Below are 27,423 nucleotides of genomic sequence, written 5' to 3' on the forward strand. Positions count from 1 at the left end.
TTTTTCTAATGATAATAAATACAATACAACTATTTCTCATAAAAGAAAGAAAAAACACAGATAGCACAAACTGGGTCAGAGATAAATTATTGACAACTAAATCAAAGTATGTGTTAAGTACAAATCTACACAACGCATCAAAAATATTCTAACACTAATAAATATATGGATTAACATTCAATCATACCGTTTAACAAAAGCTGAATCAATAAAAATCCGCTGTAATACAAAATGATCATCTGTACATTCGCGCGTGGCAGTTCTTTGAACTTTTCCAGACAGAAAATCACAGTGAACTACAATTTTGGAAATGTTTTTAAACAGAAAAACGCTTATTTCCATGTTTCATTCAATATAAACCATCCATCACTTATACAGATCAACATTCTTCTGATGACAAAACGCGAATTACCATAATTAGCGAGGAACTAACATTAGTTCAATATATCATCCTTCTCAACGCACAAACTACTGCTTTGCTTTACAAATACTAAATATTCATATCTGCAATACAGCAAATTAACTATGCATGCCTATGAATAACTAAACTGAGTTTGATTCATGGCACAAAAGAGGTCACATACATAAATTTACATATTTTTGGTCACGTAAAATGGAGGTTTGTGCAGGTATTAGCATAAGCTACAGTTACAATTCCATGAGTTGTTGCGAATGCTAAATGACAAAACACGAAGTACTTGCAGATTTGGTCACAACTAATTGCTCTTTGATCATCGACTTATATGCCCAAATTACCATACCGGTACTCATAAGCGAGCGTCAGTGAAAGTCTGCCATATAACAACAATGATAATTGATAATTGTGATTTCAATTTCATTCAGTTAAATTTGTACCCTCCCTAGCCGTCACATCATTTTGAGCGATGGACTAAAAACCATTTAAAATTCCACCGGAATTCTTCTCGTTCAAAATGTTTGCGGTCTAAATTTATTCGCATTAAGCATAAGAGTCTGTTATCGATTCACAACTAACTCTTCATTTACGCATAATTTGATTATGTTTCGATAAATCTTCGAAGACACCGCTTGAAGCTGTGGTGATGCTTTTTAGCAAAACAGCAATTACATCTAGGATGACATCTAGTGAAGACAAAGTCGCTATTCTAACCGCTCAACGGATCTTCTCTGCAATGTACGGCGTATAGCAGTCTCTGCATCATAATATCTCTCGATGAATATTGTGGTAGTTTAATCATGAATAGACATGTCTCGACTCTGATATAGCGTATGTCTGGATTACCTGAAACAGCAATAACATCCAGCAGCTGGTTATTCAATGGGGAGCACATCTCTCTATTTTGAAATTGACATTATATTTATCTAGCAATTTTTAATGAGAGCTCAGACTGAACTTACCAGGTCCATCTGGTGGAGCAATTTTCATTGGATATGGAGGAACATGAGCAGTATCTAAACTACCATCTCTACATGGACACACCATCGGAATCCGATCCTGATTGCATGCGAACTTTATAAAACGACAAAGATCGTCTTGACTGAAACTTTCTAGGACGCTCCAGAAGTATTCGATATGTTGATCAGTCTCTGATAGTCCAACTTGGTACATCGTGTGCGCCTGTATTGTATAACCAATAGTTCATCATTAGATTTTCACCTGAATTGAGTATTTAGTCATCGACCCGATAAACTGATAGAACAAACCTTGAGAAAGTCGAGATCAACTGTCGGTAATCCACATGTTCTTAATTGAGCATCACGTGGTACCATAAGCGATAGAGTTTGAAGCGGAATTACGGACGCAAGTCCAGCTCGAATTGCTAGCATTCTCTCAGAGCAACGTAGCTCTTCCATTCTTAACTGACGAATTGAGTCAATATACAGCTGTAAGTTATCCCACCTAAAAGTGATATGAATAACACATAACTGTTCAACAACCTTTTTGTATTTTCATAGAAAACTATCAAAGCAAAGCATAGGAGCGAATCAGGTAAGGTATGAAAACACTAACTGATTTTGCACTTTTTACCCCTACCTACAGCTCACAGAAATACTCACCCAACAAATATTTTACTGCCATCTGGAATGAGATCAACTTCGTGTCCTGTGATAGTAGGATACACAAATCTTGGATAGTTGTCATCATATAAAGAGGACAGCTCCGATTCACTTTCAACCTTTCAAAACAATCAAATACATCTTAATTCGAGTAAAATACAAATGGGTTGGTTGTTTTAACGAATATACCGGAAACTGGAAAATACGAATATTCTAACTAGCTTTTCTATACGACATCGAAACAGCTTTATTCCTATTACCGGTACTTACCATTTCAAACCTTTTGATATACTTGTAAGTAAGGACGTCGCCTTGTTGGAGATCGCAGACAGGGTCTAATGGAATTCCCACCAGATTCTTCCAGAATACCGGTAACAAATCCAAACCAAGAGGAATGTCAGCTCGAATCGCAATTCCGAGTAGCTAGAGAACAGATCAACAATATTTTGTCATTCAATGATGTATTGTAAATACGGGGAACATTGGAAAACCAAAAATCTAGTAAGAAATTACTAATTCTAACCTGGCCGATGAATTGCAGCATCTTTTCTTCAGAATACGTCATGGAGCCAGGTTTAATTATGTATTTCCATCTGTTTTTCAGGGTAGCAGCTGTCGGACATAAAATCAACAGGTCTAATAAAGATCCTTGTAACTCTTTGGCGACTTGCCATAGAAAATGTCGAAATGAACCACCTAAAAGAAAATACAAATCGACAATACAGTATCTCATTTGTTATAGCTCTACGATATTTTGGAATGTATCATAGTTAAGCAAGTGAAACGTTTGCTGCGAGGAAAGGACCTTTGCACTTAAGAAATAGATTGTTACACAAACCATAACCCAGACTTAAAAAACACCAATACACCAAAGAAATTAGTCAGAATTGGTAAGATGACCTCTTAACTCTCCAATAACAAACAAATCAAAATGAGGGCCAATTCTAATAAAGCAATCATTGGCTCAGGTATATGAAGTAACAGCTGCTTACTTGTGCCGTGGACTTCCTCTCCAGTAAGTCGAACATTAAATGAATAAGTTGGATCTCCACCACTGGCAATACGAACACATAACTGACTCGACGGGACTGCCGATAGTTGATTCATCGCTTGACTGAATGTTGTACTAATCGAAGCTTTTACATCAGCTGCAAGATTGAAATCACAAGTTACGTCTGTTCGAAAGTTCTTGTCACTGCAGCCAATATTACATTATCACGAGCAGAAACTGTACAGAAATATAAAACCTAGCTATGACCACATCGAGTTTTAACAGTGTATCCAAATAAGCAGGATCAGGTTTCAAAGAATTTCTATTTTGACTGATTTCAAGTCTAGAGACCGTCAAGTCTATCAACTCAGGGGTTGTTACCATAGTTGTGGCTCAGATTTAAGACCAGCCATAGACCAACTTAGTTCTAAAACCAATCTAACATCGTGGAACCAGTCTTAAAATTTAAGAACCCATTTCGGACTTAAGTCACGACTTTGCAGCTGGGCCCAGAGTATGATTCACCATTGTATGTCTATGGAAAGTTACCTCCAACAGTTTCAAGTGGATCTAGAACAATCTCAGGCGCTGGTTGGTCTGGTTTGCGTTGGGCCGTGCTGTTCAGAATTCGATTCAATTGAAACATTTTCGTGTCGTAGAAGATGAGATGGCGAGCTTGTGAAAGAAGATTAGCCGTGCTCAGCGTATACGAGTCGACCGGTCGTAGGTCGACTAATGGCACGAACAACGTCTGCAGCGTACTGTTTATCGACTGAATCAGAGCGAAACGTAATCTCACGCTTTCAGTCGGAATTCCTGTAAAAAAGATATGTAATGAATAATGTTACCAAGTCGTGAGGTGTTAAAGTGCAAAATAGATATACATGTTTATGAAATACTAGTAGCACAATTATACTTCATCAAAAATGAAGGCACTAATTTAGCGTCAGCGACATTTCATAAACCGAACAAGGCAATATTAACAAGATAATAATAATAACAATAATAACAAGAAATACATGATAATTGAATTCAAAAGTGTTGCCATATGGGGTTTATTCATTACCTTGTAATGGTGAGTATTCTTCACTGGTAAGTTCAGCTTCAGTTAAGTACAACTCGTGAGGATGAAGCCGAGATGGCGTTGTCGCTAGGTGGCGACACAATTCATTGACATACTGAACAAGAGCGGCATCCATTTCTGGCGTCCACTGTTCACACATCTGTTGAGCTTGCAGATTGTCTAAACATGCACATCTAGAAGTAACAAATTTGACAGTTAGATATATAGGCTACAGGTATGAATACCGAACATAGGATTCTCATGCTTTACGTCAGCGCACTTCACTAATAGATGATCACCAAAAAATGGTATGGATATATACATACGAGGAAGAAATATGTGGAGAAAAGGTCTTTTGAAATAAGACATCTGGGTAGAAGTGACATTGACTACAGTAATAGCTGAATTCATAAATACCTATCAAAATGAAAATCGAATCCACACGCTAATAGAGCCCTCCATATAGAACTTGCTGATTGATGAACTCTGTCTATCACAAACTGTAGAAACCCATCTAGAGTAAGCAATCTTTCTTCATCTTTCACCTGAATGAGACAAAAGTGCTACGCATGTTCCGGGGCACAAGAGTATCACACTATCAGACTGATGTAACAACTATAACTTACCTTGCTTTTGCCGACCATCTCTGTTGATTTTCCCGAGTTGTCGTTAGTTTCTTTCGCCTTGAGTTTCTTATCTTTCATGATACCTCTGAAAAACGTATTGAATCAATTGTACGTGAAAGTGGATGGAACCATAGCAATTAATCGGGTACCTGTATTATTTGAATATAATAATACCTTCCCACTGATCCAACTTGTTGTCGCTCTTTTGATGATTTGATCGGTTTCTTACTCAACTTCACATTTTTGTCAGTCGACCTGCGGGTGAAAAGTCAATACCCACTACCGGTACATTTTTTAAATAAAAATCTCAAATACTCCAATCAAAGCCTACTTACTCATCTTTATCTGTAAATTTCGGTATCCCATATTGTCTAAATACTCCATTTATATGTTCAGCGAATGTTTTCTTCGAAGGCCTAATCGTCGCGAAGAACGTATAAAGCAAGTTGCCTTGACTCTGAATAGCTATTTGATCTTTACTCAAACAGATGAATCCGGTTTCTTGTTTCGATTCCGTATAATTATCTCTCTGTTCAGCGATGAAACAACTATGAAATATCTCGGTCAAAGCGATCATCGCTTTATCGTCGAGTTCCTTGCGTTCGACGTTCGAAACCAATTTCGTGCTCAAGTAATCGTCTAAGGCGGCGTTGCCTTGAGGATCGGAAAACAAGCCGGGATTCACAGCCGAAATCGATAACATCTCGTCCGGCAGATCGACCATTTTATCCGCGTCAAAATTCAAACCTGCGATCAGAGTTTTACTTTTGAACAATGCTTTCCGTACAGCGTCGAACTTTATTTTCGAGCGCAGTTCTATAACTGCATATCCTTTGATTATCGTCTTTTTCATGGTCGATTCCGAACCACCGTTGACTTTTTCCTTGACGACATCATCTTCTGTAGCTTTGTTTCCGTTCTCTTTGTTGACGGACACTTCTACGACATCCGTCGGCAAGAACATCTCGCCTTTGAAAAGACCACCAGCCGAATGGCATACTTTATGCAAAGTGGATGAGATACTCTCAACCGAAAGATCCTTCGGTAACCCGGTTATGATCAGTAACCGATTGTGGACGCTGGCCACATTGAGCATCTGGGCAGCGTCCGAAACGGCTTCGTTCATCGCGCTTAATCCTTGAGGATCTTTAAACATCATATAGCGTAGAATCTGTGATAACGTCAATGCTCGATGAAACCAGAGCATTTCTTCCGGTTTCGTGCCAGTGATCGAAACGCCCGAGCTGGAACTTCCTACGGACGTCGTACTAGACGCCGAGCTTAAACTGCTCGTTTCAGTAAGACTGCTACTGGGAGAGGGTCCTCCGCTTGATCCGTCGCTTTCACTTGTTCTAGGACTCATTTGCATCATCGACGCAGTTCGTTCGCGTTTCGCTTTTAATTTCTTGCGTTTGCCTCCGACGGGAACGGTTATCGGAGCCAGAGATTGCGTTTCCGAAGTCGTCTGCTGTAGCGAAAGCATACCGCTACCCGAACACGGACTCGGAACGGGAGCCGTTATTTCGGCGACGGCTAAACTAACCTCCATCAAACTGTGGAAATACGTCGTAAATCGTCCCTGTTCTTCGCACTGCAGTCCTAAACCGGCTCCGCTCGGCCAGGCTTTTATCTCTTCGTCGTACAAACTTTTCAATTCCGTCTGCAGACTGAACAGCAGATTCAAAGACGGACTCAAATGAGACGACGTCGTCGGTAAGAAATCGGACAGCGTAGATCCGCTAGCGTGTAACACGCGTAGCAGCTGCGCTAATAAATGGAATATATGTTCTTTGATAATCGCCGGTACATTCGTCTTCCACATGTATCCGGCTAATAATTCAACGGCGTGCTGTAACACTGCCGTTGTTATAGGAATCGATGCGTCGTCCATGCAGCCGTATCCGTCTGACATCGCCGCGTCTCTAGCGACCGTCGACGTTTTGTCTTTCGTTAGACTCTTGGTTTTCTCCGTGACCAAGTTCTCGAGGTACGCCATCGCGAGCGGGAACTGCGTCGGAATACCGTGAACGTTGACGACAATCCCGGGCGCCGGTGAAACACCGAGCCGTACGAATATTTGATCGGTGGGAATCATCACGGCCGAATATTGTTCGCTTTGATTGCTGTTCGACGACGGATCTCGCGGGTAGCAGACAACTTCTTGCTTCGAACGTTCGCCCGTTTTCTTCACGCGATGCCCGGTATACGTGTAAAATCTCGCCCACGGTGATTTGTAAGGTAGAGCCCTGAAATTGAACATTTGCATAATATAACACTTTGCTCATTTTGTCCATAATGAAAAAACATTTAAACTTAAACGACAACATATACTTTTTACTCACTCTTTCTTCACTGCTTTGCCATCAGAGCGACATGAGATAACTACAAACGCTGCCCCGGGGAAACTGATGTCCGTGTTGACTTTGATTTCGGTCACTGGTAAATCCTCGCATAGGAATAATTCCGGTGCCGTTTGTAGACACTGACACATCTGCGTCGTTAACTCAATCAGGTAATCTTCGCCCTGATTCGCTGCTCTGCTTATCGCCGTCCTCAGCTCGCGTTGCAGTATCTTCTTATCGTTATAGAATAAATTCGACAGGCAACAAGAATTCGTCGCTAAACAACTGTCAATTGAGTGCGACGTAAGCAAAGACGTCGGGCAGATGCAACCGTCTGGCTGCGGAGGAGATAGCAAGCTGTTCGATAGAAGCTGTAGGTTTTCGATGTCGAGATCCTGCAGAACGGCGGCACTCGCGGCAATCGACGAGTTTACTCCGCACGAGAATATGGCCATCTCCGGGCTGTTGCATTGCTGCATCAATTCCAAAAACGCCCCACGGCAAAACATGCGCGCTAGAATCGACTCGTTTCTCAAAAGCTCTCTGAATATTTAGAAAATACAGTAATATTATTGATATAATGTTTCAGGTGTATAGAAATGACGTGCACGTGTACTCCGATTGTGGTATGTGCCGCCATTGCTGTACTTTGCACTTTGGTACAGAAAACATTGATAGATCAGTAGATTTTTACCTGTGAAGATGGACGTTAGCGGTGTCGAGGCTATGTTGACCGGGTATAGCAGCTTTACGGTAACCTTGCGGAGGTCGTTCGAGACTCTCAAGTGGGTACCAGTATCGTACTAGAATTCCTTCACTGCGTAGGTACGATTCAACTAGAACCAACTCATTTTGCTGCAATTACCGTTAAAAGTAGTAAATTCATTCAATTGTATATTCATTCTATCATTGTGACATGAACTTCTCCTTTACAAACAAATATTATATACTTAAACACTTCCGAGCCCTCAAGAGGCTTATAAGTCACCAATTATATTAATTAGATATATTCATGAATGTATGAATATATTCAAGTGGCACTGACAGTACATGAACTCTTGTTACTCAAACATTGTTCAGTAAAAGTTGCTAGATTAACTTGACAGTTAGCCATTAATATTTGAAACTGTTGTTGTTTTGTCAGATCTTCGAAATCATAAGATCTTCGAAATTATGTAATTTTCTAATCATACAGACAAGTGAACTACATGCATTCTAAAGCAGTGAAATTTACATCAAAGGGAGGACTTGACAGACACTGTGCCAGTAATTTTCAATGCCGTTTCATTGAAGGTAATATAACGAGTTAGAGCACACTTACTTGATCAACGTCGAGCACGTTGCCACTCAAACCGAACGTCTTCATCATGCTACGCGACGCGAATTTTGGCACCATCATACACGTCGTTCCGACGGAGTCAAGATTTTGTGGCGTTCGTATGATAACGGTAGTTCCCTTGCGCACTCGATCGATCGTAAATTTTGCCAGCTCTTCGCGGATATCCTCGATCGTCGGCAGATGCAGATCTCTCGGCATTCCGCCGTTTTCCTCGTACAGAAATTCGACCGTCTGACGAGCGATATCGGTCATTCCTGGAAAAATGCATACTCTGCAGGTATCGGGTACGTGGGATATACTAAATAAATATTCTTCTATGATTGAATTAAAGGGAACTATGACATAGAATTATTCTTTTATTGATAAGACAATGAACATAAACAAGAAATAAGGCAAAACTTTAACTGAGACTGTTTTTCATAGTTTATTAGCAAAACCCAGAGCTGATGATATAACAGTTTATTCGGAAGTTTTAACTAAATTTCACCATCAGAGAAACGAAAATGACAAAGTTTAGTCAAAACTTCGAAACTGTCGGAATAAATTGTTGTATCATCGACCGAGGGTTTCGCTCATTTACTCTGAGATTATACTGAGATTGATATCAGTCTACCAGTCACTGTTTTTCATACTGGGGTTGAACTCATCATTAACTTCAAGTTCATTATTAAATCATACGAGGGCATCCCCCTGATTAAGTACAGCCGTTAGGGCTTGGGAGTGTCCTACTCGAATGTAAATATGCAGTAACCATGTATAACAATTGTTATATCTATGTTACGTGTTAAAGAGAAAATAAATTCATTTATTTAATCAACTCTAGTGACAGTTCTTCGATGGGCTCTCGATTAGAAAAGAGAACTTATAGACATAAATCGATTTTTCGACTTACCTAACTGAAGTGCTCCTCTGATCTGTTCCAAGCCATCCTTGCGTTCGGCTTCATTCCTGAATCGACGGCGTATAACCGGAAAAACTTTCTGTTCCCAGGCTTTCACGAGTAACGCGTAATGATCTTCGCTTTGATCGCTGTCTTCGTCTTCATCGAGATCCGATTCGGAATCCTGATTCGCCTGCTGCGTATGGACGTCGGGCCCGGTCATCGTGAAACCGCTAAAACTGGGCAACAGTTTATATCGAGCGGATGCTTCGACTTGATATTCTGTAATATAGAGATTCAAAAGTCTCAATGAGAAAAATCATTCATACTTGAATTTCACACGGGCGTTCTGTACAAGAAGTTTATTTTTTCTTTGACAATTTCCAAACATTTTAAAATTTTACATGGAAACCGATACATTCAGGGCTAAATCTAATGAGAAATATTGGTACAGGGCTCTTTTGGGTTTTCCAAATTTCATTTTCCATACCCAGATTATAAATTTTCCATCCCCTTAGTTCGACATCGCTAACCTACAACAGGCAATGTGGTCTTCAAAGTAAATTATTGCCAATTATCAATACAGACATTGACAAAGTTTTTTCACAAAATGTTGAGACAATCTTCTGATTTTCCGTACCTTTTCCATAGCCATAGAGAAAAAACAAAATTCTCATAGCTTTTCCGGGGCCTGGAAAAAACATTCCCATCTTCCGAAACGTTTCATAACCCGTAAGAACCCTCTTGGTAGATACCTACCTTTATTTGGCTTAGGCATGACCGGAACTCTGCAGGGTGGTTTAGTCGGTCCACGCATGTAATCAGATGAAATCGAACTTGTAGAAGATGATGACCCGTCACTTTCGCTGTCCGACGCGAAATTAAACGGTAACTCATGAAGTGCTTCGCGTAAATCTAAAGTACGATCATGACATTCGTCTGCCGCGTTTCGATGACGTTGACCTTCAGCATAGGCAAAGGGACGAGCGCCGAAATTAGCCCGGATTCTCGTGTTCTAGAAAAAGTACAAATCATCAGTAAATGTGCCATTCCTTTTTCCAGAGCCCAAATAGTGAATAAGAAGGATCAGCTACGAGATAACTCATAGTGGCAATGGTGGCATAACCAAAAGATATCTTGAATTTGTCTGCGAAAATTCCTGATGACCTTTAAACTATTTATCTACCTTTTTTTGCACGTGCACAATAGGCCACATTCCACCTGCTACCTCGTCCAGACTGGCGCCGAGTCGCCTTCCATTATGAGTAAAGTACACATGCCCCTTTACGTGCTGTCCCGGTAGAGCTGGGGTACCTCCATCTCTCTCCCAACCGATGCCAGCAATATCTCCAGCGTGCAACGTAACCTCGAGACGAGCGCTTTTCCATTGTAACAAACTAGAGCCGTTGTAGTGTACAGCACGGCCATTACTAGCAAAATGAATTTATTATAGTTAACTCTAATGAAGATCTCTTCTGAGATACATAATAATGCTTAGTAGATACAATGAGGCATATAATCAAAGCACTGTATAACTAGTGTGCTATAACTATTTTTGATTCAAGGTGAAGAGATTGAATTCAAAACGTACTTGTGGAATAGACAAGTTCCTACAGGATTTGTCCATGCACCATCTCGCCTTTCAGTGGATGGCGCAAAACCAAATGATATTATCGGTCCGCTTTCTTCTTGTGAGTCGCCAAATGAACAGATTTCAATTTCCCAATAAAATGACGGCGCCTGCATTTTGTAAACAATAGTTAATCAGCTTAAGCTTATATGAAATCGACTTGAACGTAATTTCCGAACAAAAGTTTAACATACCTGTTGTGGTATTGACTGAGATGCGTAGACTAGCGTACCGCGTGGGAGACCACTACCGGCACTAGGATCACCGAGAAATGTTATACCAGTGACACCTTGTGAAAACAGACACGATCTCACAGGAGGAAATGTACGACATGGGTCCCAGGTTATCTCTTTAGCCTGAAATATACATGTACGCAACATCTTAGTGAAACATTACAGTCATCTTTGATAGACAAATATGAAATTGAAGATATTTTTGAAAATATGTTAATGGCCTCATGCACAGTGAAGAATCATCTTAACCCTTTCATGGCGGTGTATAAATCAGTGATACTATCTTCAGCACTTTAGGCCATTTACTAGTCAGTACTGCAAGGGTTATTATCATGCTAAATGTTCTGCTAGATCGCGGAAGTTCGCACAGTTATCTATTTCTATCAGTTACTTATGAATTCATGAATTTCTAACACTGTTCAATGAAGCTCAGTCATGTGAAAGACAATATAGTATCAGTTATATTGCTGTTGTAATCAACTTACATGTGAGACAGGTTGTCTGGCTGGTGGAGGTGGAGGTTTAGCACAATCTCTGTACAACATACGTAACTGATCACAATGCGATTCAACTACTGGCACTCGATCTCCTAAATTTAGAATTTACCATTAATTCTACATTTACATCAAATCAGTCTTAGGTACAATTATGAAAAGCGTCTCATTGTTGTTACCTGGGCCGCATTCCTTTGCCAGCGATTTCAGAGTTTCAATTGCGGCACTAGAATGTTGTATGAAAATGCTGGAAAACGTGACATCTTTGAGATGATGAGCCAACACCATACACGCCCTAAACAAATAGATAGAGGTTTCGTTCGTTGAGTGAAAGTCATTTGAAAATGATTCATAGTAGTAAAATCCACCAGAAACCTGGATCATTTGCAACTAGGCAATCTGGTCACAGAATTTGCCTGCTTTTGAATCTCATTTCCTTATATACAGTTCACAGACAAATTCTACGGTGACAGATTAAAATTGAATTCCAGGAACCCAGTTATAAATTCACTTGGAAATTGGAAATGAACTGACTTAAACTCTATTCAGAGTTAACTCACAACTGTGGAACTGGCTTCTGAGCTCTAGTGGTCAAATTAAAATCTACGGTAACTGGACTTCAAGTGAATTCAAGAAGAAAATTTTACCTGGTACGTATTTCAGCGATGACGCGGCACATTTGATTATTTGAACTGTTGCCATCGCCGTGAATCAACAGCGGATACTGCAACGGCGATCCGGAACTATCCGGCGATAAAAGTAACGACTGTATCGTCGTGACAATCATTTCCATCATCGATTGTTGCTGAAATAGCAGCGGTTGATTGCGCAACGGTTGTAAGCGAGACAGCGGAACTTGAACGGTGTCGTTGTACTCGGCGGATGACATATTGGCTGGAGGTTTATTCAGTTTCACGGTCGCTAATCCGGTCTGCTCGGACAAACTGACGATAACACCATTAGAACCGCGTATACCCGTACCATTGATCTGTGGATACAATTTGAAAATGAAAACAAGCCACAGGAGACAACGGTTTAAGGGCTCAGGCTTGAATCTTCCCATTGCATTTTAGATATAATGTATCTAGCTAGGCCAATAGCTAAATTTTGTTAAGACAAATTTTTGAATTTTGACCCCATTCCTCAGTTATGAGGTCATCTTCAAGGTTATGTAGCTGAAAAACATTTTTATTGCCTAGTTCTGCCACTAGGAGGTGTACTGGGCCCATTCTTTGCACTGCAGAACTGGACCCCCATACTAATATTGTACTCAAGTTTCATCAAGATCATCCAACTATTAATAGCTAAGTAGCTGCAAGACAGACACACAGACAGACAGGACGAAAATAAGGGTCTAACAGAAGCCCGAGAACCAACAACCAACTGACCAATGGAGAAAGAGACTGATAACAAGAGAACTACTGAATTGAGAAGGATTACTTGCCTTGACTTCACAGCCCGGTTTGATTGTTTCTTTAAAGCCACCGAGAGCACACAGAGCAGCGTTCACTTGTTTAGACATGCTCATCATTTGATCAGGCAGGAATCGCGGAGATGCCATGTTTTCCACTTGTCTCATCAGTGTTGGCAGACAACCCAATGCCACGGATATCACCTACAAACAAATTATAATTAAAAATTTGCTTAGCTTAATTCCAATTTCTCCAAAACTTGAACAACTACTACTGTTTGATTACTCAGTGGCAGAATTAATTACCTTCTGAACTGCTCTGGCCCAAATTTGGGCTGTACTTGTTTCTGGGGCCGTCAATAAACTGCGCAACAAGGCTATTACCTCAGATGCCATATTATTAGCGACGTGTCCACTTATAAATGGCCGAATTGGATCGGTCCTGTAAATATCCCATTAAGAAATGTAAACAGATCAGGAAGAGTTAAATATCTATACTGTTTTTTTTCAATACCGGTACCTTGAGAGTTCTAGGTTCTTATCTTTGCAGATGACATCTGAAGCAGTTTTCTTTCTATCGAGAACAACCCCTTCGGTTGGATTTAGGTCGACTGGTGGTCCAGTGCTGACAACTAATCCTAACTGGGCCCATTTAGCAGCTTTTCTTAAAGCTGAAACTGCATCTTCAGTGGTCACTTCAGCTTTATTATTCTACAAATAATGAAGTTAATTCGTGAAAAGTCAAAGCCTAAGATATTACTGCTCATTAGGATAACATCTTTTCAGTGAAAATTGGTCCTACCTTAGTCATCTCTCGGTCCATGCGTACAATACGTTCGATATTAGCAGCACTGCTGATTCGGAATGACCGACTGTCAGAACTGAAATTTGACACCAAATTATTAAGTTATATTCTCTTCATACCACATGGTGTCTTAGAACTTGTGTTACCCAAGCTTTAAGATTACTAATTCCTTAACTGTAATTCTAATTATTTTTTGGGGGGTAAGGTTGATTCAGTCATTTAACAATAAACATACCGGTGTACGCAATGAAACAATTCGTAGTTTTTGGTTCGACCCCAAAAACATGGTAATGCTCCAGCCATGTACGACTCATTATTGCATTTCAATCAAGGAAATTGCGCTGACCAGCCTTACCTGATCAATGGTTGAATGACCTGATGCGACGATTGATCATCGCGTTTATGTAGAAACACTGACAGACGACCTTCTTGCACATCGCAATCTTCACCTTTCTCCTTATCTGATCCACTATCACAACCGTGGGACGCTCCGCTCACATCAGCCGCCGGATCCTGACTCGATAACGTGACATTACCAACTATAAAATTAGCAAATTAAGATATTCACATAATACGTAATCAAAGATGTTCATTCCTCAAAAATAGACCTAAACTATTTCTTACCTGGAACAGCGAAATCGCCAAGTTTAGCCAGTAAAAGACAAGCAATTCTGACCATCGGCTCGTAGAAGTCCGAACCAGGTCCCCAAGCGGCTTGTAAATCTTGTCCCCACGATGGTAAACTGACTTTCTCACAATCAGCAGCTGTCATCAGAGGTAAAGCCACCCGACATAAACGTAATATAATCAACACCAAATTTGGCGACGGTCTGCAAAAGAATTCATATAGATATGCATGCAACTGATTTCAAATATGGCAATTTTGAAAAATACCTAATACTGAAAGGACATTTCTAAAAGGAGGAACGATAAACATTATAGAAATATGTCATTGTCTATGAGCCTGGAACACAAATGTCAACTCTACAACCTGACATGGTTGTCCACAAGTTTCTCCCTGGATCAAATCATGGTTGATTCTTACCTTTGATCCAACAGCAATGATAACAGTTTGGAAACGCAAGCTGGTTGACTGAGTATCGCTTTACCCATTTTGCTCCTAAAAATGAAATATGATCATTCAATTCAACTCCTATTTCAATAATCAAATGAGTTTAAGACATTCGATTCAAGAAACAACCATACATACCTAGATAGGTTATTGAGTAGGTTGAGTATTTCGTGTAATGCCTCGCTGCCGGCTGCTTCGTTTCCACTGCATTCAGTAGCACAAGTAAGATGATTGGTCAAAAGTATAGATACTTGTCTAGCCAATCCGGAATGTTCTAATTCATGTATCGAAAGAGCTAAGATTTGGAAAAAAAAATAGATTCTTAAAAGCTATTGCTGCTAGGCATGAGATAGTAGTGATTATGCCATTGAATGATAAGCGGAAAGCCTTTTCAGTAACTGTTAGGGAAGGCTCGGTTTAATTATTCAGGCTTTATGCGTCTTTCTTGTTTAATGCTTTATGAAATTATGAAACGATTCAAACAACTTTTGCATTTCGACATACTTTCATCTTGTTCCCATTGAACATATCTGCTCGCTAACACCTGGAATCCAGCCCAGGCTATTGAGGCAACGCGTTGCTTCGTCGACTGAATGTCCGTGTTCGTAGCATCAACTCGATAGTTACTCAAACTGCACAGTCTATCGAGTAAATGAACCAATCCTGATCTCATCAGACATTTCTCTTCAGCTCTATCAAATAACAATAACGATAATATTCATACGCCATATATCCAATATAAATAATATGTAATTACGTACAAAAAGGCAAAACATACATATAGTTATCTAACACTGTTTAGAGTTACAGCTTGGAAATGAAAAATACAAAATGCCTTGCGGCGACCAAAAACTCGCTGTAGGGACATAGATGACTCTCTTTATTATTTTACCTGGTGTATGGTATGACGCACAGAAGACCGATGCTATTACAGCTTGCAATCGGATACCGTGCGGCGAGCTGGACAACGGACATCATCGTCTCGGAAAACGCCTCCCTCACTTCAGTAACCATTCCGCCACACATCAGTTCTTCGACTCTGTACCGAAATAAAACGAGAATTAACTAGATATTTGACTTGACTTGATGTACGCAGAATCGGTGTAAAAATTCGAAGCTACGAATTATGAACCTTGGTCCAATTTGTAGTACGGAAGTGACCGCGGCGATGAGGTGCGTAGCTCCGCCCACTCGTGATGCAGCTGTCAATAACTCTTTCATGTGTATGAGAGCTTGCTTGCGACTTCTGCCACGTTTCCAGCGGATTTTAGCGGCCGACAGGAAACTATCGCACGAGACCTGAAATCGGGGTGATCATTCATTTAGTTGAGATTTAAGGACAAAAGTAAAACGTATGAATAGCAGTCGAAATGACGAATTACTGCTTACAGCTTGGTCTGGGTGACTTCCTATGAATGAAAACAGTTGATCCAGTAATGTAACATGAGGCGGGGCATCTTTTGTTTCTTCCTCTACAAGATCTTGTAAGATTGAAGCCGCTCCTTTTAAATTCACTTGACGCCTTCTGTATAGAATACATTAATGAAAACATTTCATAGTTCTTGATCCAAAATATTCTTTCAGGAAACAAAGCTATCTCAATACAATTGGCTTTAGTTTTCGGATTCTTTCAAATAATCATTGGAATACGTAAATGGTCCGTTGATATCTCTACCTACCTTTGCATTCTCATGATATCTAGAATACTATCGTCTTGCACCGTATGTCTGTGAGAAGGGGCCGATAAACTGCGATTGTAAATACTGTCCGACTGAAGCACGTCTGTGTCCGACCTCACCATTACATTCACTTATACGAAAAGAATCATGGTAATATAACAAATATTAAATCGTAAATCGTCTTCGACCGAGCGAACTAATCTTACCGGCTTTGAAAAATCCGGGCTGATGAGAGGCGCTTCGCAGCATACCGCTGGTGCCGGTGGTGCTGCTGATGTTCACTTGCAGCAGAAGGTTCAATCGCTCTTTCAAACCTGAAACCAATATTCGCGTCTTCGCCATCCGATTTTCGCGGTCCGCCTTATCTTTGCCAGCCGCAGCCTCAATCTCTAACTTCTCTCTGTAGAAGATGGATGAATACGGATAGAAATATTTGAATACGAGCTTAATCACATGGATTACTTGTTATTAAAAATTCATAAAGTGCTGCACTCTGTGTTTCACATTAGGAACTGAGTGCTAGGGAAACTGCCTGTGAATGAAGGCCTAAATGAAGTCATTCATAGGAGTTTATAAATGCTAATTACACGGTTCTGGCTATTACATTTAACGCCCCTTAGAAAAAGCACGTTCTTCTGTTTCATGCGGTACATTCATGATGAATATAACCCAAACACTTATTGAGTTACAGGCTCTCAAAGTTACCTCAAAAGTCAGCAAAAAAGTTGTACACTTTTAGTCTTTATGAATTTTTGTTGTTATTCATATCAATGCTTAATACTTACTTCAGAGTAATCACGGAAGATTCCGGATTACTAGGTTCCAATTCGACATCTTTCAAAAAACAAAGCATAGCCAGCTCTATACCTTTGCTCTGGAACAAAAGGAATATGATTTTACATGAACAAGTAAACAGCACTGCTGCGCAAATGAATGAATGTGTAAGTTAGTTACCTCGCTCAGATGAAAATCGATGAAAAATGGACCTTCGGGGTCTGAATTACCGAGGAGCAAATCATCAACTTCCATTTGCCATCTTTGTTCAAGGGCAGCGATAACCTAATAAATCAATGATGATGATGATTTCAATGAAGTAAACGTCAAGATGAAATTGCTCAAGTTTTTTTTTTAAATAACCGAATAATGTCGCTAAAATTCTGTCTAACCTGTAATTGTCTGAGAAGAGCATCGACTCTCTTGTAGGCGTCGCCCAGTATACCGCAGAGTAGCCAATACTCATCACTTCCTTGTTCTTCGATTGATGAAAGATGATTGACGCTGTCCGTCAAATGTAAATGTTTTATGACAGCCGATATGATAGTTTCTTCTAACAATTCAGGTTCTATTACCTCCCTGTATGAGAAGATTACGAAATGAGCGATCGACATCAAGGCCCATAGTAATAATTAGGCGGTTTCGGCTTCAGTGGTTGTAGAGAGTCATCTCCCCCGAATCAGACATTGACAGAAATTAGCCCGTTTCCTAAATAGATCAAGTCTTTTCTTAAAAGAGAACCAAACTTACTTGATACTTGGTCTTATTTGAGGAGTAATACGACCGGACCATTCTCTGAGCTTCTGTAATATTTCGTTGGGTAGTTTGATTCGAGGTAGTTTCGATGGACTAGCGGGACATTTCAGTTCCGTGTCCTCTTGTATTGTCATGGTTATGCGATTCGATGAATCTTGCCAAATGCATCTAGATGATAAAAGAGATTACAATACTAGACACGCTCAAGAAGCCTGCATTAATCTGTCTTTCGATCCCTTTTGACAGAGTTAGAATCACTTGGCCGGATTATGCAAGTTGTTTTCTCTGACTTGATCTCCTAAGAATCCAATCAATTAACACAGTAAAATACGTAAGACATAGGCAGAAACTGTTCGATTATACTCGCGATCTAGCAATCTCAACAAACTTCCCTGAATTTTCCCTGATTTTTAGCATTTCACTGAAATTCCCTGACTATTCCCTGACTTGCAGGTAAGTGGCCACCATGCATATTCATTCATTTGTCAAATGATGCAATGATATTAATTTTTATTCTTTTGATTTTACCTCTGGAGTAGTTTAGATTTGAGTAAGTGTTCGCACAGAGTTTCGTCTTTCGTTTTGTCAGGTCCTTGATACAGCAGATGTAACATAGTACAAGCTAGTACACTGAGACCTAACGCCAGATCGGCCAGGAATGGTAAGCCTTGCGAAACCTCTTCAACCGATTCCTACAATTGAATGTTTAAGATTTAAGATATTACGTATATATGACGATCAAGTTGATTAAAATGCTTCCAATGATCTAACCTGCGCTCTCACTGTAACCAGAAAACCCCACATTGCTTTATCCGGTGTATTGTGCTCGCGGCCACTTCTCATTTCGAATGAAAACGTGACTGTATCGCCGTCAACTTTCACTAGATCTTTCGGCCAGCCCGAGCCGAGTACACTACGACTTCCATAGCCGAATGTGTTACCGCCATATTCCGCGACCTTCTTCGAACTAGTGGTTGGTCCAGCATATATGACCACCTTGAAACCAAATGTAAAATGCTGGGGCATTATTGGATGTAGATATCCAGTATATTCCGTTATTTTTTGGTCAGTAGAATTGGTCTGATATGTTTTGTTTTGGTGTCCCTTACAAACCCACCACATCTGCTGGTACAAAACAGGGGGTTTGATTTTTAAATCAGAAATCGAAGTACAGATATAGTTGTGTGATCGGCGGTTGAATATACTGAATTTTTTGTAAGTACATAATTGGGAAATTTGGTTCTGGTTCATTCAAAGATATTCAGTATTAGCAGTGACAAATATAAATCAGCTAATGCAGCATTCTTATACCCTAGGTTTTCATTCTAATTTTTCAAAATCGATTAGTCATTTAGAACATTTTCTTATGAAGGCTTCCAGTGATTTCTTCGCCGAAATATTCACTTTTTTCATACCTTATCATAGTCATACTGGGTGGCGCATCGACCGTCAAATCTCAGATACAAACATCGCGCGCCGGGAATGTGAACTGTTTCTTTGAATTTGTAATTGTCGCGCACAGGATGAATTGTTTCAATCGTTTTGCCAGTCGCCCACGGAGCCGGAATCTTTAAGCCAGTCAAGAATCCTTCATCTCCGCCATCGCTGCAACGAAACAACAATGGACACCAATGCAGAACTTCCATCATTTTTTAAATTTTTTCAATAAAATTTGTTATCAAATGTCTGGGCTATGAACAATGTCTTATCTGGAAAGTGGCAACTGCTTGTTGTCATCAGAATTGTTAATAATACAATTAGGCATACAGCCTCAAATTTAAAATAGAAGGAAATTATATTTTGGGAGCATTTTCATAGATCTTTACATGGCTATAGAGGAAAAAGACAAAATTTCCACAGCTTTTCAGGGGCCCATTCCCATTTTCAAAAACTTTCCAAGACTTTTCAGAACCCGGTTTCAATATAGGTTGTGAAAATACAGTTTATAACTGATGTAAAATGCTGTAAATTGCCTGAGACCGAAATACTGATGCCTTTGTCTTGTTATACATGTTAATATAGGTTGTAAACATTGAAAAAGTCAGGTTGCAATACAGCCATTAAACTTACCTTTCCTGGCTTAGAGTATCACCGATAAGCTCGGATATATCGACATCATCAGTGAATCGAATCAGATCATCCTGTTGAACATTTTGAGCTTGTGTTTTCAGGAGCAATGCGGCCTATAAAAACGGAATTGAAAAGATTCTAGGGTAATGAAACTTCAGCAACATTCAAGCGGAATTGGGAATGGTATATACTAGGATTGTACTTCTAATTTATCAACCTTATGATAAGTGAACTCATTCACAGTTTTCTCAATTTTTTCAGCTCACATCCAGTGATTTTCTGTTTATTGCTCTAATCTGCCAGGGCATTAGGCTTTTTTGTTAAAAGTACACGCACTATGGCGTCCCATTTTATCCTTTTGACTATATTTGACTATATTTGACACATTCATGTAACTTTTTTCATGTTTGTAATTGTGAAGTTACTGGTTTTTTTAATAGTATTTTTCAGCAAAAAATAAACTAATACAGTTTGTATCATTATTACATTCCTTTGTTATGGAATACTTTAGTGGGCAAGCTCGTCAATTTGCTTCAATTTCGAGGGATTTCCTGTACCTGACTCGTCAGTAACACTAGTTGTACAAGTTGAGGCATCAAACAATCGGCCATACTCAAGCAGTGTAAGTTAGGATGAGTAAGAGCGGTCAGCAGAGAAGGTAACATATGTCCCAATATCGTAGCTTTAGCAACGCGTTCAAGTCCTTGCAATCTGAACTCAACGTCTTCCGAATTGCAGTTTATTATTACATTGCACATCTCGAGAAAAACTTCAGCCACCTGAAAGAAACAACTGACTCAATAACCTACGTTTCATGTAAATTGACAACGTGCTCGTAAAACTAGCCCAAAAGATTTTGAAGCTTGCGCTAAATGATACTGACCTCAAGAGCTCCAGTGAATAACATGGATGCGAATCCTAATACAGATGTCTGTATAGTCTGAAAGACAAGATGTATAATGCTGATGAGCAATTTGCCCAAAGCAGTATTTCCATATATACAAAGGAGTATCGCTATTATAAGAATTATATTCTACATAATTTCAACCTACCTGTAAAGAGTATGTAAGATTTTTGTCGTCGGTTTTATAGAGAACAGCTTCTTGGAGTAAATGTGATTGCAGGGCCATCAGATATTGCAAGCAAGGTGAAGTTTTCTGAAAATAACGAAGGAAATTGCATCAACATCGTGTATACCTTTATATAGCACATATGCATTTAAATCTCATGACATACCGGAACCTGTGATAGAATAGTTTCAAGCTTTGGTTTGTCAGCAACCTGACAATCCTTCAGCAGCATACAAGATTCTTTTACAGCTATCTTCAGTATATAATTCACCAATCTCTCCCCTAACCTTTAACACAATAAGATATTACACGTTAAATTTCAATCTTCAATTGAGGAGGAATAACGAAATTATTGAGGAGGACCTAACATACTTCACTGATTCTCTTTTCTGCCTGTTGATGTTATGTCCTCGTAGATCGGATGCAAGATTGACAAATATCAAATCGCGTAGAAACATCAATCCAGGATTCTTATCACCTAGAAAAATGTCATCACAACATGGAAAGAATGGTTTTGGAAGTAACACAAAGCTTAGAAAATCTTTTAGTAGCTCCCGTAAATATTATGGTTAAACAAAACAAGAAACTATGGAAATAATATGAATAATGGAAAAATCATGCTTCTAATGGTAGATTTGCACTTTTTTTTGCACGAGTTTTATGATACAACGCGTTAAATAGTAATGAAACACTGAAATTTAAATATTGTTCTGTGATTCAGAAACGGACCTTCAGTGAGTAATTTGTGTAGTAGATTATTCTGTTCCTCGTTAGTTGGGTAAAGAACGTGTAGACCGGCGCTCATTACGTGACAGGCTTCTTTAACTATGGCGGCTCGGTCTGCGTCTCGGCCTCCACCGAACAGATCAAGAATCTGCCACAATAGTACGCTGCGAAACAAAATTAAGAGTCAAAATACATATTCAACTCGCAGAATAGACATACGGTACCACAAGACCACATCACAGAACATACCTGGTTAGTTGCAACAGCGATCTCTCCTCTTCTTGAACTTGTGTGAACACATTCACTTTGAATATCAGCTATAATACAAGCACAATATATCAAAATATGACAGGGTCACCACTTCTATTTGACTTGCTTTTTCTCTGAATTTTCCCTGACATACACATTGTTTTTCGCCTGACTTGATCTGCTAAGAATTCAATCAAATAACGCAGTCAAATGACATAGACAGAAACTGTTTGATTTTACTAAATTCCCTGACTATTCCCTGATTTATCAAAAGAAAAGAAAGTTCGCAGAATTTTCCCTGCATGAGTCTAGAGGTAAACAATTCAAACAGGGAAAAAGGAAGATTAACGAACTGATACATTTTATGAGAATCATGAGAGATGGCACAAGTCAGTTATAAGTCAAAACAGTGCCTGTATCAATGATTCAGTGAAATGTACTATCTTAACTTTGCCAGGATGATTGATGTTACCTGAAGTACGAACAGAGCGCATCGTATGATTCTGTAATCGGTGATGTGAAGAGCATGTTCTAGAATGCTACAAACACGTCTCATAAATGCTAGATCAATCGGCTGTTGTTGCAAAAGGTAATTCCCGAACGGTGAGTTGAACATATCATTCGTGATTTGATGTAAACACATCGAACCGACGTGCAACAGTAAACACTGTATGATCTCGTCACTCGACATCAGGTTGTCTAGTAGAAACAAATAATACAAAAGGCAATGAAAATTCAATTTGGCACCAGTAAGGTAACTAATTAAAAGTAGAAATGGACTAGTATATTCCACCCAAATAGGTTCACATTGAACTCAAAACTATGGTAACAGGGGTTCAGATACATTTTTGATAATTGTCAACGTGAAAATATGTGAATATAGATGACCAAAGAGAGTTTTTCAGATTGTTATACGGAAATATGCAGATTTTAACAGGAGCTAGATAGAGACTGTGTTTCAGGAATGTTAATTCATTGTCAATTTCATGAGGAAGATATGTCCTTAACCAGGAACCACGACAAATCATTTTGAGTTACTGACAAGTACCAAGTAGTTGGTAATTCTTGGGCAAGTGTTTGAATGTTCTAACATTCTGGGTGAATTATGAGTTATGAATGCATTTTTTACATAAGCCATGTTAGAGTGAAAATATTTACCTTTCCGTGGATAAAACTGATAATCTGGAGGGAGACCAAGTCGTGTCATGACATGGTGTCTTGCTTGGTGTCCAGGATTGTAAAACTGGTCGACGTAATCATTACTAATCGTCCAAATCATGTTGTTAGTTGAATCGTAACAAATGCCTGAATAGAAATTACATTCATTTGTCAAATATGCCAAACATTTCTATCAATGCCCAAAACCTAGCACCAGGTTTTATAATACAGAATTTCCTGACATTCTGAAAGAGTTCATCTGCTTATTACTACTGACATTGCCATTTATTGATAGATGATTCTACAAGAATTTTCACGTAGCTTAAAGTGTTAGATATCTTGTGTATTGCGGATCACATGTCTTAATGTAATAAAGTCAGCTCCTACCTAGTCCGCATACTGTAGCGCCTCTTGCCAGAGAACAAATTGGTGCATCGATCAGTTCAGATCTGTGAGTGAATTGACCCTCTTTCAGTTCGAATGATATATTTGTAGCCAATGCTGAAAAACGATGAAACGTTGATTTTGTAGCACGCGACCATTTTCTAATCCAGTAGTTGAATAGAAACACTTACATCGGACATTCGATAAACCTGAAGCGCTTCCGAAGAGTGATCGTGCAGAATTCGAAGAGGCATTCGACGATGCGGATGAAAGCATAATCACTGACGAGCCATCGCAATATATCGGTGTACGTTGCAAAACTTTTAGCGACAGGCCACAGCTTGTTTGAACTGAAAGAACAAACATAGATTTAATAGCCAATTCGATTTCATTAGTTTTGTCTAGATATTTTCATGTAGATCAATGGATCTAGCCTGGAAATGAAATATGCTGGATCTGGATAGATTGTGCAGATAGGCCTAGGCCTTGGTATTATTTCAGAGAAGCATTTGCCTTGACTTGTAAATCCCCTCTCATAAGTGAGCTCTCTTTCACAGTGAAATGAAAATCTGAATTTTGAAATACATGTAGTGAATGACTAGATTGGCTGTAGAACCAAACAACCTGACTATGCATTATTGCCAAGGCGATGTGATTTTTTTACAAACACAACTGAGCATGCATAGACTCGGCGCATATACGTACTGTTAGATTCTTCTTTGCGCGAAGGAGGAGCACTTTCACCGCCAGTCAATGTAACGAGCGTAGCAGTCGTAGGAGATGCGCGATACGGGCGTAAACGCGATAAGATCGTTTCGTTCAACGATTTCGTCACCGTTCCTTCTTCTTTTTTCGCCAACGTTATCGTCTTTTTGATCGCTTCAACAATCAATTCATCGGCCTGTAGTTTTAAAAGTTGTGGTTCCGAACAAAAATCATAATTTCTAGTCAGTGGCGGGGAAAATTCGTCAATTTCTTACCTGTACTTTCCAACAATCTAAGTTAACCGGCAGTGTTTTAGTTTTGTCCGATGTCAAATTACTCGGTATCCATATATGGTAAAAATACATGCCATCCGTCGTAAAAGACACTGTATGACCGTTTATCGAAGCTATATCTGCAGAAACTAGCTGCTTAACAATCTACAAATGTGTAACACACATTGAAAGATCCATGTTGAAGCCTTCACAAAGGAATGAATGTTTTATGCCAAGAATTATTCAGTAGGCCTATATTCTTTTCCAAGCGTCAACTTACTAGTAAGCTGCGTTGATCCAGTATTTGTGCGACAACCCCTTCTTTATCTTTGTCAAGACCAGTCGGACGATAAAGCAGAACATCACTTCCATATGCGACGAATCCCGGACCGATTTCAGTATTAGTTTGATAGACATAACCTCTGCAGAATATAAGCTATATGTTTATTATGTAACATACTTATTTTCTATAGCTCTTGAATGTAAGACAAATGATGTAAAGAAGGCGACAGTGGCGTGATAGCAGTAGAGTGATGTACATGTGAAGAAGAATTAAGGTGGATTAATGATTGGTGATCTTGTAATATATCAGATTATGTGAGGTCCAAAGAAGATCCCCAACAATAAGTCTAGTCTTCTAGGATTATTCATGTCTCTAGAGGCTTTCTTTTACAGAAATTCACCATAAAAAATTTTGCAACGTAGTAATTGCTGCTGATGGTGTGAAAGACTCACTCGAAATAAAATTTGATAGATTCAGGAAGACATGAAAAAAGGTCCAAAATAAATACAATGTTACGGGTCTAAAGATTCCTGACAGGCAATATAATCGACACCATTTTTTCTTACCTCAGGGTGCCGTGTAAACCAGTTCCTATTTTTGCCAAACCCATTCCGCAGTTATTGGTCGTATAAAGAAATTCTCCGTCAGTTGTGCATGATCTACACCCATCAAAATCTGATCCTTTTAGAAATAAGGAAAAAATAAAAAGGGTACCCCAAGATAACAATAACAATTTTACAAATTTTTAAATTGATTATGAATTGCCAATTGATCCATTACAAATCACTAAAATCTACTTCTTTTTGTAAAGTAAAAAAAATTGTTACGTTGTTTCTCATTTCTGCTCAGCTTAGGCTATAAGTCGACCCCGCCAGCCGCCTATCTACCCTATACATTACTATGATCAAGCTAACCATAACAGAACGGCAGTTAGAGAAATTAACTGATCAAAAATTTGATTGCAGTCTACAAAATGACCCAGCCGATTAGGAGAAACAAGGCAATATTATTTCAGCCTTATTATTGAAAGAATACATACCTTTATCTTTCTCCGCTGATTGCACTGCTCCTGGTCCAGTCTTATTCAAGTGCGCGGAAAGCATGTCATCGAAGCCCCAACTGATGATATGTTTGCTGCCCTGAAGACAACTAGGCGGCCCTGGACCTCCGTCTAACTCGAGCAATTTGATCAGGACATCAGAAACCGGGACTGGTTTGAAATCTTTTACATTCTGCAGCAAGTATACTGTCCTTACAAATGTTTTCAAGTGGCCCCTAAATTATGAATTAACAAGGAAATTTCATTATTCGAATTGTCATCTTTACGAGGCTCATCAAGTTTGATCTTAAGAATTTCAAATTTTTATACGGTTTGATAACTAAGTTCAGCAAGCATCTGGATATTAAATATGTTATTTCAAGGTATCCTACTTCAAAAAACAATACAGTAGACCAGGCTTAATTCGGATCATTTGGGACAAAAAACTCATCCGGTTTGAGGGAAATCTGGATTAAAACTCATTTCCCTCAATATTAACAACAAATGGACTGCAAATACGGTTATGTCTGGATTAGACAAAAATCCGGATTAAGCGGGTTTGAATGAACTATTTTGAGGTTTAAACGTTTTCATGAATCTGGGCCACAGGAAGTTATCAAGTGCTTGTTTGATTTATCTACATTACCTGGCACATGCTAAGGCAATAAGCGCTGAAGCCGTAGTTTCCTGATGGACCGTAGATGGCACTCGCACCATTCCTTCGCCTAACCACGAACAAATCAAATTCTCTAAACCGTTCATGCAATCGCTAGGCTCCCTCGCTAAACTGAGAGGTGATGAATCGCGTAAACAATTCAACAAGACGTCAGCGGTCATGCCGCATAATGCCGAATCTGTATTGCTTTGCGACTGCAGTAGTGGCAATACTAAAAGCAAACCGACACGCGTCGAAAACGAAGCTTGCTCCGTATCCTTCCATAATCCTTGTTTCTTCAAAACGGATATCGTTTCTTCTTGCGTCGCGAGATCGTGGTCAGTTTGTTCATCGAGGCCCAACGACAGCTGTTGTTGCGCGCCCCATAAGCCGAGTAAAGCGTTCAGTCTGTATTCGATGAGTCGCGCGTACGCGCTGTTCTGGTTGCCGCATATCGATATAAGTTTGTCGGCGAGTTCACTTGGATTCTTCGACTCGAAATTTATCGCTTCTTTTTCGGAACCATTTCCTCCGCTGTTGCCACAACGGCGAAGGGAGCCGAGTGTAACTTCACGCGGTAATTCTACAATATCGGTCACTCGTATTAACCCGTCGTGTAAAAATAACGTTTCCTCGGTGAGTGATAACCATTGTAAGCTTTCTTGGTTGTTGTTGTCCAT

At 39.5% G+C, this 27,423-nt stretch overlaps 1 protein-coding gene across 1 annotated transcript; it reads right to left on the reverse strand.

Moving 5' to 3' along the window:
* Positions 1 to 27,423, reverse strand: LOC141899250 (putative E3 ubiquitin-protein ligase HECTD4). Its single transcript, XM_074785436.1, is given in 63 exon segments — positions 1 to 1,261; positions 1,378 to 1,597; positions 1,684 to 1,879; positions 2,038 to 2,156; positions 2,308 to 2,460; positions 2,561 to 2,733; positions 3,030 to 3,185; positions 3,578 to 3,844; positions 4,095 to 4,285; positions 4,509 to 4,636; positions 4,718 to 4,802; positions 4,892 to 4,972; positions 5,053 to 6,963; positions 7,060 to 7,602; positions 7,754 to 7,914; positions 8,381 to 8,652; positions 9,291 to 9,560; positions 10,038 to 10,293; positions 10,465 to 10,708; positions 10,870 to 11,018; positions 11,103 to 11,264; positions 11,627 to 11,730; positions 11,815 to 11,930; positions 12,283 to 12,623; positions 13,080 to 13,250; positions 13,353 to 13,488; positions 13,567 to 13,757; positions 13,849 to 13,927; positions 14,207 to 14,390; positions 14,476 to 14,681; positions 14,897 to 14,971; positions 15,062 to 15,218; positions 15,428 to 15,615; positions 15,816 to 15,962; positions 16,056 to 16,222; positions 16,313 to 16,448; positions 16,603 to 16,732; positions 16,800 to 17,002; positions 17,388 to 17,476; positions 17,557 to 17,661; positions 17,769 to 17,955; positions 18,127 to 18,300; positions 18,661 to 18,824; positions 18,904 to 19,128; positions 19,548 to 19,737; positions 20,188 to 20,315; positions 20,760 to 20,981; positions 21,086 to 21,142; positions 21,255 to 21,359; positions 21,439 to 21,559; positions 21,645 to 21,750; positions 22,002 to 22,162; positions 22,248 to 22,315; positions 22,720 to 22,946; positions 23,406 to 23,552; positions 23,793 to 23,906; positions 23,981 to 24,139; positions 24,495 to 24,690; positions 24,770 to 24,931; positions 25,047 to 25,188; positions 25,616 to 25,730; positions 26,089 to 26,324; positions 26,735 to 27,423. Coding segments are annotated over 63 exon segments (12,894 nt in total). The 3' UTR covers positions 1 to 1,124.

Source organism: Tubulanus polymorphus, chromosome 2 (assembly GCF_964204645.1).
Source record: "Tubulanus polymorphus chromosome 2, tnTubPoly1.2, whole genome shotgun sequence".
Classification (NCBI taxonomy): domain Eukaryota; kingdom Metazoa; phylum Nemertea; class Palaeonemertea; order Tubulaniformes; family Tubulanidae; genus Tubulanus; species Tubulanus polymorphus.